This window comes from Colossoma macropomum, unplaced genomic scaffold, assembly GCF_904425465.1.
Source record: "Colossoma macropomum unplaced genomic scaffold, Colossoma_macropomum, whole genome shotgun sequence".
NCBI lineage: Eukaryota > Metazoa > Chordata > Actinopteri > Characiformes > Serrasalmidae > Colossoma > Colossoma macropomum.
This window is the reverse complement of record NW_023494805.1, coordinates 29,007,953-29,028,292: the sequence shown is the minus strand read 5'-3', so window position 1 is coordinate 29,028,292 and position 20,340 is coordinate 29,007,953. Positions and strand designations below refer to the sequence as shown.

Genomic DNA, 20,340 nt, shown 5'->3' with positions numbered 1-20,340 from the left:
TCTCAGGTACCGGGCGTGAAGCAGCACTGTGTAAAACTCCAAGGACAAACTGGAGGACGTCTGTAGACTCAGACAGTGTCCCGGCGGTGGAGGACACACTGATAAAGTGCTGATCATAAGGACACGCTCGTGCGAGAGGTGTGTGTGTTTGTGAGATGCTCTCTGAGTCACTCCCACCAGTGGCCTAGATACTGAATGTACAATTTGCTTTTGTGACGCCACTCGAGGGATCGAGGGAATGAGGGTGGCTGGAAAAGATAAATGGGTAGAGTCAGCGTGAGGGAAAGAGAGGTAGAGAGACTGTGTGTGTGTGTGGGAGAGAGATAGGCAAGAAAAGGCAGAGTGACTAGGAAAATGCTGACAGTAGAATGATGGAGGACATGACATAACTTGGAGAACGACAGAAAGGAACAGAGCAGAATTTAAATAGGCTGTTTGGTCTTCTAATGGGGTTGAGTAGTTGACAAATCGGTTGCCCTCAGACTGGGACCCCCCTGCCCCTCATGTGGCTGCGTAGGCTTGACCTCTGCTACTGAAGCAGCTGCTGAAGCACACTAGGCTGAACTGGGCTGTGTAAGCAGTGGAAACGCTTGTAGTACAGACGGGCATTTTACCCTATTGTGCTATTCAAATATCCACTTTTTTAATGAGTAGGATTCAAATATACCAACGATTTTTTCATACTCTTGTGAATAATAATAAACAAAAACAAAAGTACATTCGCTTAAAAAGGCAAAAAGGTGATCCGTACTTGTTTGTTTGTTTGTTTGTTTGTTTGTTTGGTTAATTTAAAATTTTATTTTGGTCTGTGTCACAACACACTCTTTACATCTTTGAATCTTTACATATACGGCTCTGTGTAGTTTTTGCCATTTTGCTTAAAGAGGGATATCCCTCTTTATTTTTTTTATTTCTAAATAATTTAAGGTGTATAGAAAGTCGTTCTGTATCGTTCTGTGTCGTTCTGTGGTTTGTGTGAAGTGCTCTGTTTTAGAGAAACAGAATTGTCAGTATTTTTGCACGGTGGTGGTGAGGGGAACCAGATGTCTGAAGAGTTTAATTCCTCTAAAAGCTACATCTCAGCTTATTACATGAAATGATTTATGAATATGCTGCCTGATGTAACAGGATGGCACTGTAATGCAGCATAGTAGGAAAAGAAAGTGTCTTTATTCAGATTTGCAGCTATTTTGTCATAATCAACATTACATATAAAAACAGAAGAATCGTGATGTGTCCATAGATCGTACTGGATTTCAAATAATATTGCAATATTTACATACATTGTAGACATTCATCCCCTGGTTCTGTAAAGAATATTAGTCAAAGTTTCTGCACAATGCATAATTTCACAACAAACTCATCTGAGTGTCTTTTTAACATCTTAAAGATGACGTTATGCAGAAATTTTGAAAAATTGATTGAATTCCTCATTAACATGCCGCTCACTGCATGTGTCCTGATTTCTGCAGTTCTGCAGACAAAATAATACTCTTTTTTAAACCAAGCTTCAAGTCTTTTTCTGTTACCCGATTAAATAAGTGAACATTGAGCCCAGATATCCATACATTCAAATAACCACACTCAGTCTTAGCTCATAGAAGAAACAGGCTGAGGGGAGTACAAAGTGAAGATAAGGGAAGTATATGTGGGTGGGGGTTGACTGGGTGTGTATACAAGTGTATGTGTGAAAGTGTGAAGATTGGAGACTGATCATTGCCAAGGAGTGTTGACAGCTCTGTGTGTGTTGAGGGATCACTTGAGGGTATGGCTTGTGTTGGGAGCTCAGATAAAGTGTTTGTGTTACAAAGATAAATAACTGCCTGCTTTTTACACTGTTTAATGAGAGCTGCCTCACACACACATATAGCCAAGGAAAACAGGTCTTCAGGGTTGATTGTTAGCTTTTAATTCTGTGGCTGGGGTGGATTTTAACAGCCCTCGCAAAGACATAGGACTGCTGTAATTTGCAATATGGACACAATGGAAAGGTTCTGGGTCTATTCCGATTGGTTTACTCTGGGGGTTGTAATTTGGCTGTTATTCCGAATATAGGCTCTGCTTGTGGGCCATGCAAAAGAGTGGGCTTATTTAAGCATTCCACTAGTGTGTTGTATTTGAATACTGGTGCCTCCTCTTTGCTCAGAAAGCACTGTTGTTTGCATAATGGCTGCTGTGTTTGAGTGATGTGAGCTAGCCAAGGTAATAATTACCTTTTTAATAAACACACACTTCGTCATGCTCCTCCAGTCTCTCTCCCTCTATCTCCTCCAGAGCAGGAATGCTTGAACGGAGTTGAAAACAAGTGCCTGCTGCCTGCTCATCAATACCTATAAGTAAGGGAGAGGGATAAATGACATTTGGGGAGAAATATTGCTTCCCTTTACTGAACTGGATCTTTGACATTTGTACACTACTCATAATGATGGCTCCAGTGGCCATGCACCGGATATGTCTCCCATATTCTACCTACAAATGCATTCTTTCATGGCAGCTATTGCTACATAGAAAATGTAATGCACAATTCTCTTGTCAAAATATCTAAATGTGGAGTAGGTAAGTACTGTAGGTGTACAAATTCGACCCACGATTTGAATTAAGAAAAATGATGGCTACAATATTGTTGCTGCACCACTTACTAGTAACATTAGACGTGGGAGGTAAGACGGTTGCTGGAGTGAGGTTGATTGGTGTTGATCATTTGTAAACTAGTCATTATTTGATGACATTAGATGACATAATTAATAAAATGTCCATTCTCCATGATGCACAGTCACACTTTTGTATTGCGATGGCATGCATTGTTACACCTCTACTTATAACATTTTAAATCATTTTCATTTCTGATTAATCAGGCTAACATTAGCATGGTGCAACATGTGTCTTCCTATTTAGATTTGATGTAGTCCAGCTCCATAGCACAGTATTTAAAACTGTTACATACGGACTCTCAACAAAGATCACTTTGATTTCACGTTAGGTTGAGTGGGTTTTTTGCAAGTGTTCTCTAAAGCTTGTCCAACCTTAACAGTGGCTATGAAGGAACACATTTGTGATTGGAGCATGGCTAGGTCAGTTACCCACCTATAGGTTGAATCTCGAGTCACTCCTTGTGCAGTGCACAAGGTCTTACAGTAATGGCTCCTGAACAGTGCATAAGATGTTTTAACAAAGTCATCTGGTATTAAGCCACGTGTGCACAATTCCCTTCTGGTCATATAGCGAGCTGTTTGGGTGCAATAGCTGAAATTTCATAACTCATAGTTTGCTATGTAGGGAGCCATTTGAGTTTGTTGCCATATTTATTGGTGTCCAAGATGCTCAGACCCATCTAAATTCCCACTCGAACAACAACAGGTTGAGGAAATAGCATAATGCAGTACTGTCGTTTTGAAATGCTGCTACATATGCAACAGGATAAATCAGACCATTTGCCTTTCATCTGGTTATGGAGCGTTAGCTTAATTATGACAACGGTAATTCCTCAGAAATTATGTGACGTGACTATTAAAGTTCTGCTCTAAAAGTGTGCGTTTCTCTCTTTGTAGTATGGATCTTGCCAAGTGGAAGTGGTAGTGGTAAATGAATTGGCCTTTTTGCTTCATTATTCATGAAGACAGATTTCTTTTCTGTGTCTCATATCTCAGCATATACGCTACAGTGCATATTGTGCCTTTAAATAGCCACATCCAACAAAATATGCCACTTCTCTGAATAAATTGATTTCTCTAAGAATAAATGGTCTCCTTTCAGCACTGGTGTTTTTCTCCTGTTTTTTTATTTATACTGTGCTGGTTGCCTGTGCTGTATCCATAGAAACCTCAGAACTTGAGAGAAAAGAGCATCGCTCCTCTGTGTGGAATTACATGCATACACACATACAGCTGTGCTCCCGAAAACCCAGGTTTTGATTTTATTGGCAACATGCAGATCGAGAGTTGTGAGATGGTGCTGAAATCTGATCTTGGATCAGTGTTTTCTTAAGGGGCGAAAAACTCTTTGCCACTGTTGTGCTCGAGCCTTCTGCATTAATAATGAACAACAGTTTGATGCTGTCAATATTCAAGGTTTATTCTCACAGTTATCAGGACAGACTCCAGTGCTCTTACTGATTTTTATCTGTCTGTGTATCCATCCTATGGTACTGAGGTTTGTTTTGAATAAGTACCTTTAGCCTTTGGTGTTATAAAAAGTAGTTGAAGGATTGGAGTTGCTGAGCCCAAGTTTGACTGGATAAAAGTGAGCATACAAAGGCAGCTGCATTAGTTTATGCTATTGATTTGTGTGCTGGAGCTTGAGGGTTCTTCCTGCTGCTCGGGTCTTCCTAAGTGAACGTCCTCCTGATCCAGGGGATTCTTTCTCAAACTGGTGCTCTCGGACTTGGGATCATGTCCATTTGCACCTTTTTCTCGTTGCGGTTTGCTGCGCTAGATCTCTCCATGAGTCGCATTTGGCATTTCTGTGTCATTATGGAAATGAACTGTACTGAATGTGTCTGAGGCAGTAAACAATTTGATATGCTGTTTGCTGTGGCACAGAAGCTTACGATTAGACTAAAATATATGCCTGTGGTTTTTTTTTTAATGCTTCTATAATTTTCATGTATTGGTCATTTGCACAAGCTATAAAAGGTTTCTCACTCAACCTCAACTACTTTAGCTCCCTGTAACATACGAGCTGTGTATGGTTTAAATTTTGCCTTCTAGCTCAAACCAAATTTCATCCAATAGAATGTCTTTCGTCCAAATCTTCACTGACGGCAGTTCTGTACAAAACCAGATGTTTTCATTAATATGCTCTCTACTCACATGGAAAGTTATGTTTGTTGGTTTGTCAATCAGGGTTTTAAATTAAAAAAAAATGTTATGCTCAGTGTTAGGTTTAGATGCATTTTGATTGATTTATTTTAACTGTGATGCTGTTTTCAGATTTACCAGTTTAGCCTGTATTGCTGTAATATAAAGTTTTCTTCATCAGAGGTCTTCATTCTTTACAACATGCCACTAAATATTTGTGCTTTATTGGTTCATTTCATTGCTCTGATTTTTGCCTATACCAATAAATCTGCACAACCTCAAAATAAGCTGATATCAGCCAAACCAATATGTCGGCTAACTTACAGCCTGAAAACTAACCTTTTCTGTTTTAAATGTAAATGTCTCAGCTTTGACATGCATTGATTTAAGCAATTAGTAGCCCCACAAAGCAAATCAAGTGACTCCTACTGTCCAGACCATCTCCATGTGAATGCAGCCAGTCGAATTCTTCTGGTTTCTAGGCCACAGGAAGTTTAATTTCAGCTATAGGACACTCCTGAACATGGTATGCAATGTTGAAACAGCACCAAAGTTAATGCAGTTTAGGCAAGACCGGCATAATCATTGGTCCTCTAAAAGCCAACGTTCTCTGGTAAAATGTTATTTCCCATTTTTGCTCAGCCATATGAGTCTACGGAGTCGCTGTTAGAATAAGGCATTGGATGGCTTTTTCCAGGAGTTGAGGTGTCAGGTGGTGTGTAATGACTTCCTAGTTTGAGACATAGTCTTTCCTGGTTGACCAAGCGCAGGAACTGCGTGAAAAGGGTGAAGGGGGAACTTGGCTCTGAGCTCTGAGCTCTAATCACATGACCCTCTTTAAAGTGCTCTCCGGCCATCAGTTACCTTATAAGATTTCTTTAGGTCAGGTTTAAAGTTCAGTTTCTCTACTAGAGGCCCACTTTTCTCTGAGTGTGCTGAATTTACCTTGGTTAGGTGAACTGGCCCTCTGAGACTTTTGAATTACTGCGGAGTTCAAGAAACCAAGCTTTCTTAGCCTCAGGTTATTTCACATGGCCAAGCTGCATTGCCTTACACTGTAAAAAGCCTCTGAGTTTTCCCACAGAAAAAAAGGGCTTAGAAGCATTTTAAGAAATTTTAACTTGACCCTGAAATACTTTTGCCCCTGGCAGCAAGCCTTTTTTGCTTGACTGCAGATTGGTCACCAAGTTTTCATGCCATCTCTCTTTGGGATTAAAAATAAATAAATACAAATTTTACTGTACTCATTTTCTTATAGAAACCCTTTGTCAAGATACCAAAACAAAAATATAATATCACAATACTTAAAGGCATTTTTGATGCATTTTATGCATTATATATTTTTTGATGTTTGGGTAGTTGGAACAGACAAAAATCAAAATATCAAACAAATATCAAACTATAAATACAGCAATTTTTGTTCAATATTTACTCTGCACTACACTAAATCCAGTTAATGATGTGTGATTTGTTTGTTTTTCACACCTCTGCTTCTGTTTCTGGTTACAATGATCTTTTGACCTTGAGAGTGAAGTTTACATTTATATTGTTATATAAAACCCTAACAAAGCTAAAGCTGTTTAGAGTGCTTGTTCAGCTTTTAAAATGAATAGGTAGGAGGGTATCAGGAGCTGCAACCGCTTAAAGCAGTAGTTTAGGGAAAAATCTAATTTACAGTTTTCTACTCCCAACAGTAGGCATGTTTTGGTGTCCTGAGGTTTTTCTTCAGGTCTGCATTGGAGCTACAAAGCTAACATGGCTACAAAGTAATGCTTATGGCTCATTTCACAATTAGCATTATGAAAGCTGCATACCTAAATCATCACACACTTATTTAAAACATGTCAAGTTGTCTGGTAATCTCATAGTCTTGCTTTAGTGGATTCTGACCCTGTATGGCAAGTAAATTGGGTATTCTGCCTACTTATTGTTTTAATATATGTGAGAGAGGGCGTGATTTGTGGTGCTGTGGCTTATTATAGTAGGATAAGTATTTGGGACGTTTACTTCTTTGTCTCTGTTTGAACATCACTGTCCTGGCGTGAATCCCCCAATCGCTGGGCTATAATCATGCAGTGTTCCATCAAGTCCAAGCAGAGCAGGCTCTGCTTTCTGGGAATTCCCAGCACGCCTTTCCTAACCCAGACTCTTGAGCCTGCTGTGAGTCTGGTCTTGCACATGGTTTTCCAGCCTGCACCCATTTCAGCCAGAACAGGGAGCGTTCTCTTATCTGCAGTGTTTTAGCATTTGTCAGATTCCAGATTAAAGTACTGCTCTGGCATCAGCTATACTTCACGTGTAACTAAACATCAGTCTAAGTGCTTTGATTGTAATCAGTCTTTTGCTTTGTCTCTCCTTTTTTTTTGTCTTGCAGCGTTTCATTCAGTACCTGGCCTCAAGAAATACTCTCTTCAATCTGAACAATTTCCTTGATAAAGGTGCATTGCAAGGTAAGTAGGAGTGGCATCTAATTTGTATGGTTTTGTTAAAAAAAGAAAACAAAGACTGTATTTAAACCCCCACCCACCCCCCTCCTCAGTCTCATGCTCTTTCACCCTCTCACTTCCTCACTCTCTCACTCTCTCAGGCTATGACATGTCCACCTTTATCAGGCGCTACAGCCGGTATCTGAATGAGAAGGCTCTGTCCTACAGGCTTGTGGCCGTGGACTTTACCAAGATGAAGAGAGGGTTAGTAAATCAAATGTCTGGGCTTTTGTTCGTTCGTTCATTCATTCATTCCAAAAAAAAACTTGTCTAGCCTTAAAGACTACATATAGGTAAGATGGGGGTTGTTGTCTGTAATAGTGCTGTTGCACTCAAAACCTGATACATTCTTGACATCCTTTCACACATAGTGTTCAGGCTTGTTAAAAACTCATTAAAATGATTTTCCTGAGATGCACACATTCACATTTGCTATGAAAGTCCTCAACTTGAATTGCCAAGAGATTGTATGTTTCTGCATCATGCACAAAATACGAGTGTTGTGCTCAGAACAATAGAAGCTGACTATAGAAGCAAAAAGCGTTTCGCTTTGCTGGCCATGCTGTGTCACTGTTGTGCAGTTTCAGCCACTCGCACACAAAGTACACAGCAGTATTTTGCCCCTTCTCTCCAGCGATATTCCACTAGAATCATAAAAAATGTACTCTCAAGGCTCTTTCCACTTGCAAAAAGCTTGACTGTAAAAGCAGAGGCGTAATATGTTACTCAACTTTCCTGGTAATGTCTGCTTCTGTTCACACAAGTCCTTCTGCTAGTTTCACAGGAATTGTACTAGGTCTTGGGCAAGTTAACTGCCACCCCAGTCTTGCTGGGTTTTCAACTCCAACTTGTGTTCACACTTGGCCCTTTCCAGTTTAATCACCGTTGAATTTCAGAGTGAAAGGGTATGTGTGAAAGGTGCTTAAGTTACATGGTAAGGTACATTTTATGTGAATTTTTTAGCACAGTATTTTTTTTCTCAGGTTTGATGAGCAGGAACAGGAAAAAAAGCACCAGTAGTGCATCTTAACTATGAGCACACCACAGCAAACTAACTCAGGTTTAGCTCAGTGTTACAAGCATAGTGCAATAAGCTTTTAGCTTATAAGTTTAAATATATGTATTGCTTATAACTTATCTCATAAATCATTTTGGTCTGTGTTTTTAGTTCATTAATTTGGCACCTGTAACTCTGTGGGCTGCAGTCTAGGCAAACCTGCTTGTTACTGCATTAATGAAGTTGCCTTTCAAGTTGCTGATCAAGTGGCTGATTTATCTAAATGCTGTGACTTAGATGGGAGTAAAGCTCTGCCTCTCGGGAGCTCAGTTTGAGCTGGAGTATGACTCACATTATTCAGAGCCCTGTTCCATTGTCACCACAAGCTATTTTCCCTCGTTTGCGTTCACATTGCAGTGTTAAGTGTGAGTGAACGTGCAGACCCTCCTCTAGCTCCCCTGATATTCACTGTTGTTGCTCTTTCCCAAGGCTAGGAGCAAATATGTGAGAGCCTTTCTGCTCCCCATAGAGAGGGTGGAGAAACAGTGCTGTGGAGCCGAGCAGAAAAAACGGCCCTGACTAGTCATTTGTGGTTTGTTTGCAGGAGTGAGCCTCTGAGACAGAGGAGATATCAAGCCATGGTGTGCGTTTTTGTTTGTTTGTTTTTTGTGTATTTGTTTGTTCATATGTGTGTTTGTCCGCTGTGCAGTATTGATGGAGTGATGCGCACCATGAATACAGAGAAGCTGATCAAAACTCTGCCCATTATTCAGAACCAGCTGGACGCTCTGCTTGATTTCCAGGTGCGTGTGTGTGCGTTCTTACGCACATGTGTGTATTTGTATGTCTGTGTACGTGTGTGTCTGCAAGTATAAACCCTCTCAGTTTGTTTTTCTGTACTGTTGTGTAGACTTCTTGAGACCTGACAAGTGAACACTTCAGCAAATGTCTCTACCTACTAGATCATCTGTAAACAGCATTATGTTATCTCTTCTGTGTTTGTGTGTGGATATTTGGGTGGGTGGGTGTGTGTATGTTTCTCCAGGCCAACCCTAATGAGCTTACTAACGGTGTGATCAACGCTGCCTTCATGCTGCTGTTCAAAGACTCCATCCGTCTGTTTGCTGCCTATAATGAGGGGGTCATCAACCTGCTGGGTAAGCCTCCCTGCTTTCTGATGCCAGAGGAGTATATCCTCTCTCTATATGCTCTGTCTCTGAGGAGTGAGCCCTGGGTTCAACGTGAGGCCATTTTCCACCCACAAGGTGCTGAAGCCAGTGCCTGATCTAAAGCTATGTGTGGCTGAGACACAGAGGAGGATATTAAAATGTGTTTGGTTTGTTTCCAGGTCTCCAAGCCTGTTTTGCCACTTAGTCCATTATGTTGTGCAATGCTAGCCAATCACAGCGATAGCCAGCCACTTATATACGCAGAATTGGGCAGTTAGTGCTCTCTTTCAAGAACGTTTAGCTGTCCAATGATGTTGTGTGAGCAGCAGCTGGAGAACATTTGGTGGCTGGCTTGTCTCAGAAAAAGAACATTAGCCCAGGCTGATAGCATTGTGCAAAGAGCTGGCAGTGACTAAACTGTGAAAAAAATGGTTCTCAGCAAAATCTGTGTTATTCCATCTGATAAAATGGCTGATCTAGTACCAAGGAACCAGTGACACAAAGGGTCATGGTGTGGGTGATGTCTTCACTACTTGAAGCTGTTTACAGGAAGAGCTGCCCTTTTGTATTTGGAAACAGGACAAAACTGAGTCATCCGTGACCAGTGGAAGAAACCACAGTTTCAATGGCAGTATGATTCGCAACGAAAACGCAAGATAATACATTGCTACAAGCTTAGACGGCTAAGAAGTAATAAAGGTAATGTAGGCAGTTAGGATGATTTTCATTTGCATCCTGCTAAATAGTGACATGTACTTTCATTACTTGTTAGTAATGTTAACGTTTAGGAATAGGAATGTACACATCCAGTTGGTCATGCCAGTTATCACGTATTCTCCTGATCACTTTTAACTGCTGACCACTTATTTGCCACAGCTGTTGGCTTATTATTTTTAGTTACATATTTAAGTCACAACGAACATTTTCAACAATTAGGTTGAGGCAAATGCGTGTAAATAAAACAAAGCAACACGCATTTATTGAGATATGTATTGAGACAACTGACTGGTTCTGAGCACCTTTAAATGGCTGGGATAAGTAAAGTTATTTGATTTAAGCTCAATGTGTTTGTCACCAGCTGGAAGCTTCAAAGTCTCTACAGTAGGGCTGTATGATAAATCATATCTTTATCATTGTGGTGATACAAGTTTCTGCATTGAACATATTGTTATAGTGGTGATGACATAACGGATCAAATTACCTCAAACATTCAGCGCCAGAGAGACGTCATAACATTGCTGGCACAAACCTTTAGAAGCCAAATGAGTGCTTCTGTATGCTGGGATTGAGCGCTGCTACTGTGTGCACAGCTCAAAAACTTCTCCATCCTGAACTACAAGACTGTAAAAACACATCAAACCTTAGAATTGTTCTCACACCCAGCATTGTTTTAAGTGTGCAAGACAGTAATAGTTACTTTCACAACAAACATATTTATTTAAACATAAATAAGTAAATAAATATGTATCATTCTTGTGTGCCTATGTAAAAGATAATTATATATTTGTTTGTTTTTGTGGCCTGGTGTTGAGGTGATGCTGACTATTTTGCAGCCTTTCAGTGCACAAAAATGTGTGTGTATTTCTGATGGAAGTAGCTATTAGTATATTTATTTTGCACAATAGAGAGTGGTGCTTTTATAATTTTGTATTTTCCTGTTTGCTTAAAGGAGAGGTTACTAAGAATTCTGTTTACAGATCCAAAAAAATGTTATTTGCATCACATCCAGTCAGAGGCACACTATTTTAATAATAATTTATCGCTTCTCATATCGTCATTGTGATATCGGGCAGCTTTATCGAACATTGAGTTTTATGTCAATATCATACAGCCCTAATCTACAGCTAGAAGATAAAATGATCAGCCGATTTGGCTGCTTTATGCTTGTGCTTTAATAGCTACCCATGTTGAACAATACAAGACAATAAAATTGTTAATTACATGATTTTATGGTAATTATCAGCTCAAATTTGGTCATGACCGTTACGTAATCATTCTGAGGTAGAAATGCAATCTGGTTCTTAAAAAAAGTTGCAGCACGGGCACTGGTACCTTGACGGTGGAAAGGGGGTATCAGGAGTGGATAGTCTCTCAGTATTCTGTGTTATTCTCTCTCTTCTCTCTCTCTCTCTCTCTCTCTCTCTCTCTCTCTCTCTCTCTCTCTCTCTCTCTCTCTCATTCTCTCTCTCTCTCTCTCTCTCTCTCTCTCTCTCATTCTCTCTCTCTCTCTCTCTCTCTCTCTCGCTTGGATCTGTTCTCTTGCTCTTAGAGGAAAGTCTATCCTATTCTCACTCTCTCAGAAATGTGTGTCCTCTTTTCGCTCTGAGGAAAGTGTACCCTATTCTCACTCTCTCAGAACAGGCTGTAAGTATGTGTGACTGCATCATGTTGTCGCTGTGGCTGTTAAAGCCTGACAGCTCCTGTGGCTTTTACCTGCCACCTGCACAGACTCGCACATGCTCGCTTCAAGAAGGAGCTTGTGTTAGCAAAGCCCTGCCAAACACCATTATTGGTGCTGACATAGTTCAAATGTCCAGAACAATTTTTCTTTTTCCTCTAAGCTGTTTTTAGCATAATAGCACAGTCGTTTATAAAAGAAGTGGCTGCTAAACGGCTGATCCTCAATGTTGACAGCTCTGAACAAGCATTAGATGTGCTAGATGTCCTTGAGAGGACAATTTGCCTCCTGCAGCTTCTATCTGGATCTTGGCAGTGCCATCAGGCAACCATGCATGTGTTTTGACAGGCCGCTGATGTGGTAATTACAGTCTTTGTCTGTTTCAAATTGCTTGGCTAATGGCTGCTTTTTCTCGCTCCTTCTTCTCAGAAAAATATTTCGATATGAAGAAGAACCAGTGCAAAGATGCTTTGGACATCTACAAGAAATTCCTGTACAGGATGACCAAGCTGTCAGAGTTTCTCAAAGTGGCAGAGGTATTGTTTTCTTTCTTACGGACATGTACACACAGACACACATGCGTTTGGGTCGGATGTTTTTCTAAGTCTCAGACGTTATACAGTCACCGTGAGGCCTCCTCTTCATCTCATGCCCTCCGAACTCACAGACACCAGTCATACCATGCATTTTTTGACGTTTTTGACGGATGTCTTTTGCCTGATTTAAACAGAGATGGAGATAACTGTGAACTGCTTTAGGCCGTGTGAACCTGCATCCCTGAGCCCCCTATTAGCAGAAAGGACCCATGGTGGTCATACCCTCCATCCCCCACGTTAGCGAGGTTAAGATGCCTCAGCATCAGCAGCCTTTTGATAATGATCCTCTGTCTTCTGTGAGAGAGTTTCGGCAGTGATTGAGGAAGAGTTTGATCAAAGATTTCATTTTTGTTCGCTGTCACACTCCCAAACTCTCACTGTAGCTGTCTCTCACTCTGTCTTCAGCTCTCTATCGTTACTTTATGCTCTCTCACTTTCTTGCTCTCATTCTTTCTCTCGTCTCATTCTTACCATCTTTCTCTCACACTTTCCTTTCATTCTAACAATATCTTTCTCCCATCATCTTTCTCTCTCACCATCTTTCTCAATCTTTCTCTCATTCAATTTCTCACTTTCTCATCTCTGTCATTCTCTCAGCATTTTCTCTCACCATATTTCTCTCTCTCTGTCTATCTGTCTCTCTCTCTCACTCTGCTTGTCCTACTGTGTAGTCACACAGTTTGAAGTCTCTAAAGTGTCAGAGCACAGCGGTGGCTGATTTGTGGTCCAGAACGGAGTGGTGTGGAGGGCTTGTATATGTTTTCATAGTTGAGCTCCTTAAAGCCACACAGCGAAAGCCCTCCTCCTCCATGACACTGATGAATTCCTGTGTGGTCTCACTCACTTTTTCCGCACTTTCCTCTCTGTTCTCATCTTCACCGGCCTGGCCCAGCCCTTATGCTGTCTTACTTTATTTGCCTCTCCATCCTTATGCTCCCCATCCCCCTCTCTCCCACCCTCTCTCTCCTTATCTTGCTGGTCGGCTTCTGTTTTGATGCAGAGAGCATCGCTGAGATGTGACTTTACAATTGAATCTTTGAGAAGAATGTCTATCATTCTGTTTTTCTCTCTCTGCAAACCATCATTTAAGAATCGATCATCATTCCTGTCCGTGTGTGTGTGTAGGAGGTTTTTTTGTGTTTTAAATTGCTTTTGAGTATTGAGTCCCAGCACACCGGCCCCTATGGTCTAGTCCCAGCTGTCTGAAGCATCCGCTTCAACATTCATTCCCATCTCTGTCTGAGTGTACTGCGGCATGCCTGACCTCCACATTTCTGTTGATGGTGGTGTTTGTTTATTTTATGTTTTTTTTTCCATTTTTAAAGTCATTGCATGATTTAATGATCCTTTGTTATATATTCTTTTCTTATCCCCTTCCCTTTGTTTGTGTTTGCCTGTTTTTTGTTTTTGTTTGTTTTTTTATGACACAGCAAGTTGGGATTGATCAGGGTGACATCCCAGATCTCACTCAGGTCAGTGTGCATATCATCTCCACTTCCTCCTCTTGCACTGCTCAAGTCACCCCTCAGTGTCTTCTCTCTCTCTCTCTCTCTCTCTCTCTCTCTCTCTCTCTCTCTCTCTCTCTCTCTCTCTCTCTCTCTCTCTCTCTCTCTCTCTCTCTCTCTCTCTCTCCCCCCTTTCTCTTTCTCTCTCTCCATCCCCCCGTCTCTCTCTGTATCTCTAGTCTGTCTTACAGGTTCTATCATGATCCTCACTGTTTTACATGCTTTTCTGTTTTGCTGAGGAAAAAAAAATCAAGTCTGCCGTAATAAGTATGCCATAAGGCATTCACGTTTCTTTATGGTATTCCACAGTTACATTATTGATATTTTTATAAGCTTTTGAGACGACACAGAAAGTGGTTAATGAAGTTTATTCACATTCAGTGGGAAAAAAAATTGTTCCATTAAGCTGTCTCTGTAGGAGCTGTTGCTAGGCTACAGGTGAATAAGGTGGAATAGTACTTGGAGATTTTAAAAATGCAGCCATGATGCCAATATTTGAAGAGGCTTTTTTATCCCACCAGCCAGTGTACTATGACGCGTTACATTGATCAGGAAATTCGTTGATTTGAGATTGTTTCCATGGCCACGTGAACGGTACTGTACCTGACCACCCATGCTGAATTTGATTAACCTTCATGCTGGGGTTATCTGGAGGCGGAACATGTGCAGATTATTGAAACGATAGTCGTCACAGAATTCTCACACGTCCATAATTCCATGTTTTTACCAAGAAAGTATCCTTCTCATTATTTTTAGATATCACCCAGGCCTAACTGACTTTTTTCAAACCTGATTCGCTGTGTGTAGTTTGCATAAAGCCAAATACTGTGCAAAAGCTAAATCAGAGCTTTAAGCTCCTCTATTGTTCCTGCTCTTATTTGTGTTTGCTGTTAACAGCAGCATTGTGCTAGAAATCATATGACCACGCAAGCTTCAGTAAACCTCATCAACTTTCCCAGTTTTGCTGTACAATTGGACATAGGTACTTGAGCAACAGGTTCGAATTAATAACCGTAGTGTGCCGTACCACATGTGGTGGAAAAACGCCTTTAGAATGCTAACTGTGGAAACACACTGTTGTATCATTATCATTATATATATATGAGAGCTGTCCATGCCTTTGTGTAAGTAAAACAAACAAAAAATACATATTACCTCCTCAGTAACAGGTCATCTATTGTTCTTTCAGACCACCAGAGGATCTTGCCTTGTAGGTGATGGGTTATGTGCACTGCTTGTATTGGGCAGGCTCTATGCTGCCACAAACAGAGTTTATGTAACTTCAAAGATAAAAGTTTCCCTTTGAGCCAAGGTTAACCCACTGACCCAGCCCATGCTTCGTCTGCCCACTTTGCATGATGCCCTCGCACGCTTGCATCTACGTGTGGGAGGTGTTTAAAATACTGAAGAAAAAACAAAGCTGATGTTTTACATCTAACATTCTCCTTTAAGTCCAGTCCAGCTGCACAATGGCCAATTTGCAGGACTGTTATAAAGTATTCATGTAACCTCACAGTGTCCTCAGCAAACATGCATCAGCATGCATTATTTAGCCATTAAATCAAAAGATTTCCCTGTGTCTCTGTGAGAGAAAGCAGAGGTATATTAAAAGCTGCTGGATTACTTCAGGCTTTGTCTTAGCTGTCAGTTCTGAAATTGACACCTCTAGGTAGAGTTCTCTCTTTTTTTTTTTCCTTTTTTTTTCTTTTTTCCTGAACAAATTCTAGGCTATGTTCTCAGTACAAGCCTTGTAGCTCAATTCTGATTTTTTTTTTTTTTTGAATGGATCTGATTTTTCCATCGGTGCTCATTCATAGTTAGTAAGTGACTCATTTCTGTTGTGTGTACACATCTGGAAGGCCCTGCATGCCTTTTGTTGTTTTTTGTTTTTTTATTTAAAGGGAGTGAATGCTAACGAAGTATCTATGTAGTTTTATCATTAACGGTTGTGCCACGTATACTGATATACAGTTTAGGACTATAATATGAAAGTGGCTCGAAGTTGATTTGAAATCTTCAGCTTCACACAGCACTGAAAAGTGTCCCAGCAATGTGAGCATTCAGCTACATTCAGACCGCAGGTAAAAGTGGCCCAAATCACACTTACTGCACAAACCCCTTTTTTGTGACCTATATCTAACACCGGTCTTAATACATAACACTCCTGAATTGACCCATGTGCACAAAAGATTTCTGATCTCAGTGTGCTCATCCAACAAGCACAGCAGCCTTTCCTTACGATTAATTAGACTCCTTTCACATAACATTAAAATGATCTTTATAGATTGCTGCTTTAAACTTGAATTCCTGTAATTGGGGAAGCTGGTCTAGCAGAGGGAGGATGCTGAGTTTCTTAAGAGCGAAGGAGTAAAATATGCTGGCTAAGGACATTTGGTCTGAGGAACTGCTTTGGTTCCTTTGCTTCACTTGTTGTTTTCAAAAATGAATAGCTGTTGATTTCTCTTGTTATAAAGCACCGTACTTGTGTAAAGAGTAACCATAGTAACACATGATGATTGAGTTGGATTAACGTAAATGTCGCATGAATTCTCATCCGATGTTCAGACAGAGGTCACATTACCGCATTTTTTTTAATATGTATTAAATTTCAGTACCACCACAATGAATAAGGCCCAAATCAGCATTGAAACTGACAGATTCAGACTGTGGTTTACTGTTCACACTGATCTGATCTGTATTAATCTGTCACGTATGAAGAAACTGGTTTCGGGCCAATTCTACCCACAGTGTGAATGTAGCCTTAGAAAGCCACTTCTCTACCTGATTTTCAACTCCTCATTGACTTCTATTTTTATATGTTGAGGCTGTCGGCTCAGTGCTTGCGAAAACCGAAGCTCAGGTCAGATCCAGGCTCACCAGCCAGTCCATGGCTTAGACAGCTCTCTCTTTGGCTTAAAGTGCAGTTTAAACATTAGCTGTGTGCTCTGGAAAGTTGGCAGAGAGTAGCTAGTTCTCTCTGAAACACTGAAGGCACTGCCTCTGCTAATATTGACACTGTCTAAATGAACTTGTACAGTGGCGTTTACTTTAAGATGTGCGGCATCCACTTTTGGGGATCTCTAGTAAAAGTTGTTCTGTAAAATGGTTCTCCTGCTATTTGCCTTCACAAGGCATCTTTTTACACTGTTTTAGGGTTTTCTGTTGGTCACTGTTAGTTTTGGGGTTTCAGATTGTGCTGCCCTACCAGCTCCATTAACACACACTATACGCTATGGCAGAGACCACCAGCTCTCATAAAAAAAAACGCTTACATCCTAGATCAGTATAAAAGGCCAGTGAGATTAATTGCAGGATTAACAGTGATAAAGTAAGTGTGGCTGTCAGAAAGCTTCTTTCAGAATCTAGAACCATTAAGGGAGATGGCTAAAGGCAAATAGAAGCAAAGTTGAAGTGAATGCCACTGTGTATTAGAGGAATTTAGTCTTCACTGAATCTAAGACTTTAACAGTGACCGTGGGCAGAGTAGATCTGCTCTTTAAACAATGTCATGCATTACAAATATTTCTCACATTACTAGGACATGCACAGATATTTAATACTCAGTTAAGGGGGAATTTCAAAGGTTTTTCGAAGATTCTGCACAATTCAGTGCAAACAAACTAATTCCGAGTGCTTTGATGTGAAATAGTGTATTGATTTACTGACAGATTCTGATTTGGTTTCTCTAAAACAGAGCATTTCACATCAAACCACTCTGAATTACCTTCTTTACATATTAATGATTTAATTGTGCAGAAGTTCTGAAAATTCTGCTTTAACTGTTGCATCTTGTGTTGTTTGATTATTAGGATTTTTATTAGAGTATTTTTGTTTTTACATCCATATGGCCAGTACAAGGTAATAAAGGCTGTTAATCAATCTTGTAGGCTATAACCCAGAAAGTAGGGCTAAGTTCTTCATCCTTATTCTAGCCGTTCATAAATCTTATGGTATGTATTTAAAATCAGAAGTAGCCAGAGCGTCTGTGCTTACTGCATACTTTTCACAGGCCTGCAAGTGTGCTGGCTGTTGGCAAAGCGATTTCAGGACTGGATTCTTAATCTTGCATGTTTCCTAACTGCACTCGTAAATTCTCTCCCTGTCTCTCTCTTGGTCTCTCACATATAACCTTTTTAATCGTTTACTACTGTAATGGCATGTTACAGGCATTTTCTGAAATTTAGAGGTGTGTGTGTGCGTGCATGCGCCTTTGTGAGAGATTGAGAAAAATGGTTATGCATTCCTGATTGCCCTCTCCTGGCTCTTATAACACTGTTCCCCTCTCTCTCTCTTGCAGGCTCCCAGCAGCCTGCTGGAGGCATTGGAGCAGCACCTGGCCTCTCTGGAGGGCAAGAAGACCAAGGAGTTCTCTGCAGACAGCAGGTACACATACATTTAACTGCTGTCTGATACACTGCAGGTGGAGGCTGCCCTTCAAAGCGGATCTAGGATCACCCTTCAGGAGTCAGATCATAAATACAGTATATTCAGCTCCGCGTCAGACAAAAAAAAGGGCCAGAGTGCAAAATGTCCCTATGTTCAACAGTAGGGTGCCAAAAAAGTCCCCAAAATTATTTCTTTTAAATTTAATAAATCAATTCAAATTAACGTCTAAATGTAATAAAAGATATGAGTGTCTGTCTGTGTCACGCTTAAGCAGCAGCCAGGACTTTGCAATTTCGTTTCCCTTTTTGATTTTGACTGCTTAAGTGCCCTTATTCGCAGATAAAATGGATGCATGTTAGATGAGAAACTGCTGCAAGTGATCAACCCAAGAGCATTCACCAGTGCCAATTTCTTATGTTTTTTTTATAAATAATATAATAAGAGAATTGAGTCTGTACACTGCTGTGAAAATTTATTTGTTAATTGTCTGTGTTACATGTTGTTGAATTTTATTTATTTTCCCCTGAAGTCCACTTGTAATGTTTATGTGGTTTTATGTACTCAAATTAGCCATAATTCCCTTTTACAAGATCATTTTCCATTTTCACTTTATCTTGTAGAACTAAACAGGATGTTTGTGTTTTAGAGACATATATGTAAATCACCTCCGTTCTGATTGACTGCCCTGCATTATGCCTTATTCAAAAAGTGTTTTGGGTTGAAACACTCCTTATATAACCTCAACATAAACGGATCTAAACATCTAAATACCAAATAGGTGGATGTAAATGTTGGTTTTCATGACATTACAAAAGCAGTGACTTCAAAACAGGCTTTTTGTGTGGCTTAGTTTCCATATATGAACGGTATGTTTTGAAACTTGAGCAGTGTTTTTATAGTACATCAAACTCTACTTCAAAAAGTGAGGAATTGTATTATATGAACCCCCTAATGTTACTTTGAATATTCTGTAAATACCCTTATTTATAAAAAACATGCCCTGAAACTACAAAACAAAAATGGCCGCTTAACATATTTCCTTCTTTGAACCAGCTGCTGTTCTTGATTGTAAAATCAGTTTTAGATAACCTGCATGAATTCTGAATGTGATTTGCTTAAGAGAAATCAAGAGTTTTGTTTCAGAAATGGTACTACTTATACTTAAAGTCCTAAAGGCATGGTTGGCTGTTAACTTTCCTAGGTGGTCACTTAATCAGCCAAGTTAATGAATTTGCTTAAGCATCCCTGCCACCTGAGATTAGGATAAAATAGAATTAATCACCAATTGTCATGGTAGATTCATACATAGTCTAATGATGTAACAGGTGTGAGGAGGAAAGCTCATGAGTTTAATCAGGTCATGCAGTGCTGTGATTACCAGTGATATGAGACCTCTGCACTGCACTATCAGCAGTATGACCGTAGTAATTAAATCAGTTTAAATCACTGCGCCTCCTCCAAGTCTCAGACCTCATTTCACCCTCATCCTTTGTGTGTGTTTGCAGAGCCACTACTCTCTCCAGTGCTGTGTCGTCACTCTCCAGCACCGGTATGTCATTCAGTCGTGTGGATGAGAAAGAGAAGCAGCAGGCTTTGGAGGAGGAGCAAGCCAGACTGCAGGCACTCAAGGTGGGCTTCAGCATTTATGTGAAGGGTCCTTACTCCTGCTTTCTCACATTACATCCATCAGAAGAGTGTTTTTAAATCAATACTGTCAAATGATTAAAAAAAAAGAGAATCAAGGTTTGTTTTTGTTTGCAGCTTCACTTGAATTAACTCTTAAACCACACACTTACTGTTCAGTTATTAATCTTAGGACTTACTGTTCCAGTACTATAAATAATTCACTGACTACTAAGAAACTGATATGCAAGTAGTGAGAGTAAGGAATTGAAATGTGGGCCCACATACAGACTCTTAGGACTGAAAGGGGAATGGGGAAAAATAGGTCCGCTGTTGAAATTATCAGAAAGCCCAATCAGGGCCATAGTAAAGGTTTCAAAAGCA

The 20,340-nt window shown here is 40.2% G+C and overlaps 1 protein-coding gene across 7 annotated transcripts in view; it reads left to right on the top strand.

Annotated features, from left to right (window-relative positions):
• The window catches only part of si:ch211-200p22.4 (phosphatidylinositol-binding clathrin assembly protein), a 59,627-nt gene that overhangs the window by 17,944 nt on the left and 21,343 nt on the right, over positions 1-20,340 (top strand). For 5 of the 7 annotated variants that reach the window (XM_036596350.1, XM_036596347.1, XM_036596346.1 and 2 more), the window contains 9 exons: positions 7,171-7,246; positions 7,384-7,486; positions 8,989-9,082; positions 9,325-9,436; positions 12,276-12,382; positions 13,873-13,914; positions 15,137-15,157; positions 18,245-18,330; positions 19,839-19,962. In XM_036596350.1, coding sequence (XP_036452243.1) covers positions 7,171-7,246; positions 7,384-7,486; positions 8,989-9,082; positions 9,325-9,436; positions 12,276-12,382; positions 13,873-13,914; positions 15,137-15,157; positions 18,245-18,330; positions 19,839-19,962 — 765 coding nt within the window. The remainder of the gene's footprint in view (positions 1-7,170; positions 7,247-7,383; positions 7,487-8,988; positions 9,083-9,324; positions 9,437-12,275; positions 12,383-13,872; positions 13,915-15,136; positions 15,158-18,244; positions 18,331-19,838; positions 19,963-20,340) is intronic. The other 2 variants (XM_036596349.1, XM_036596348.1) reach the window with 1 other exon arrangement.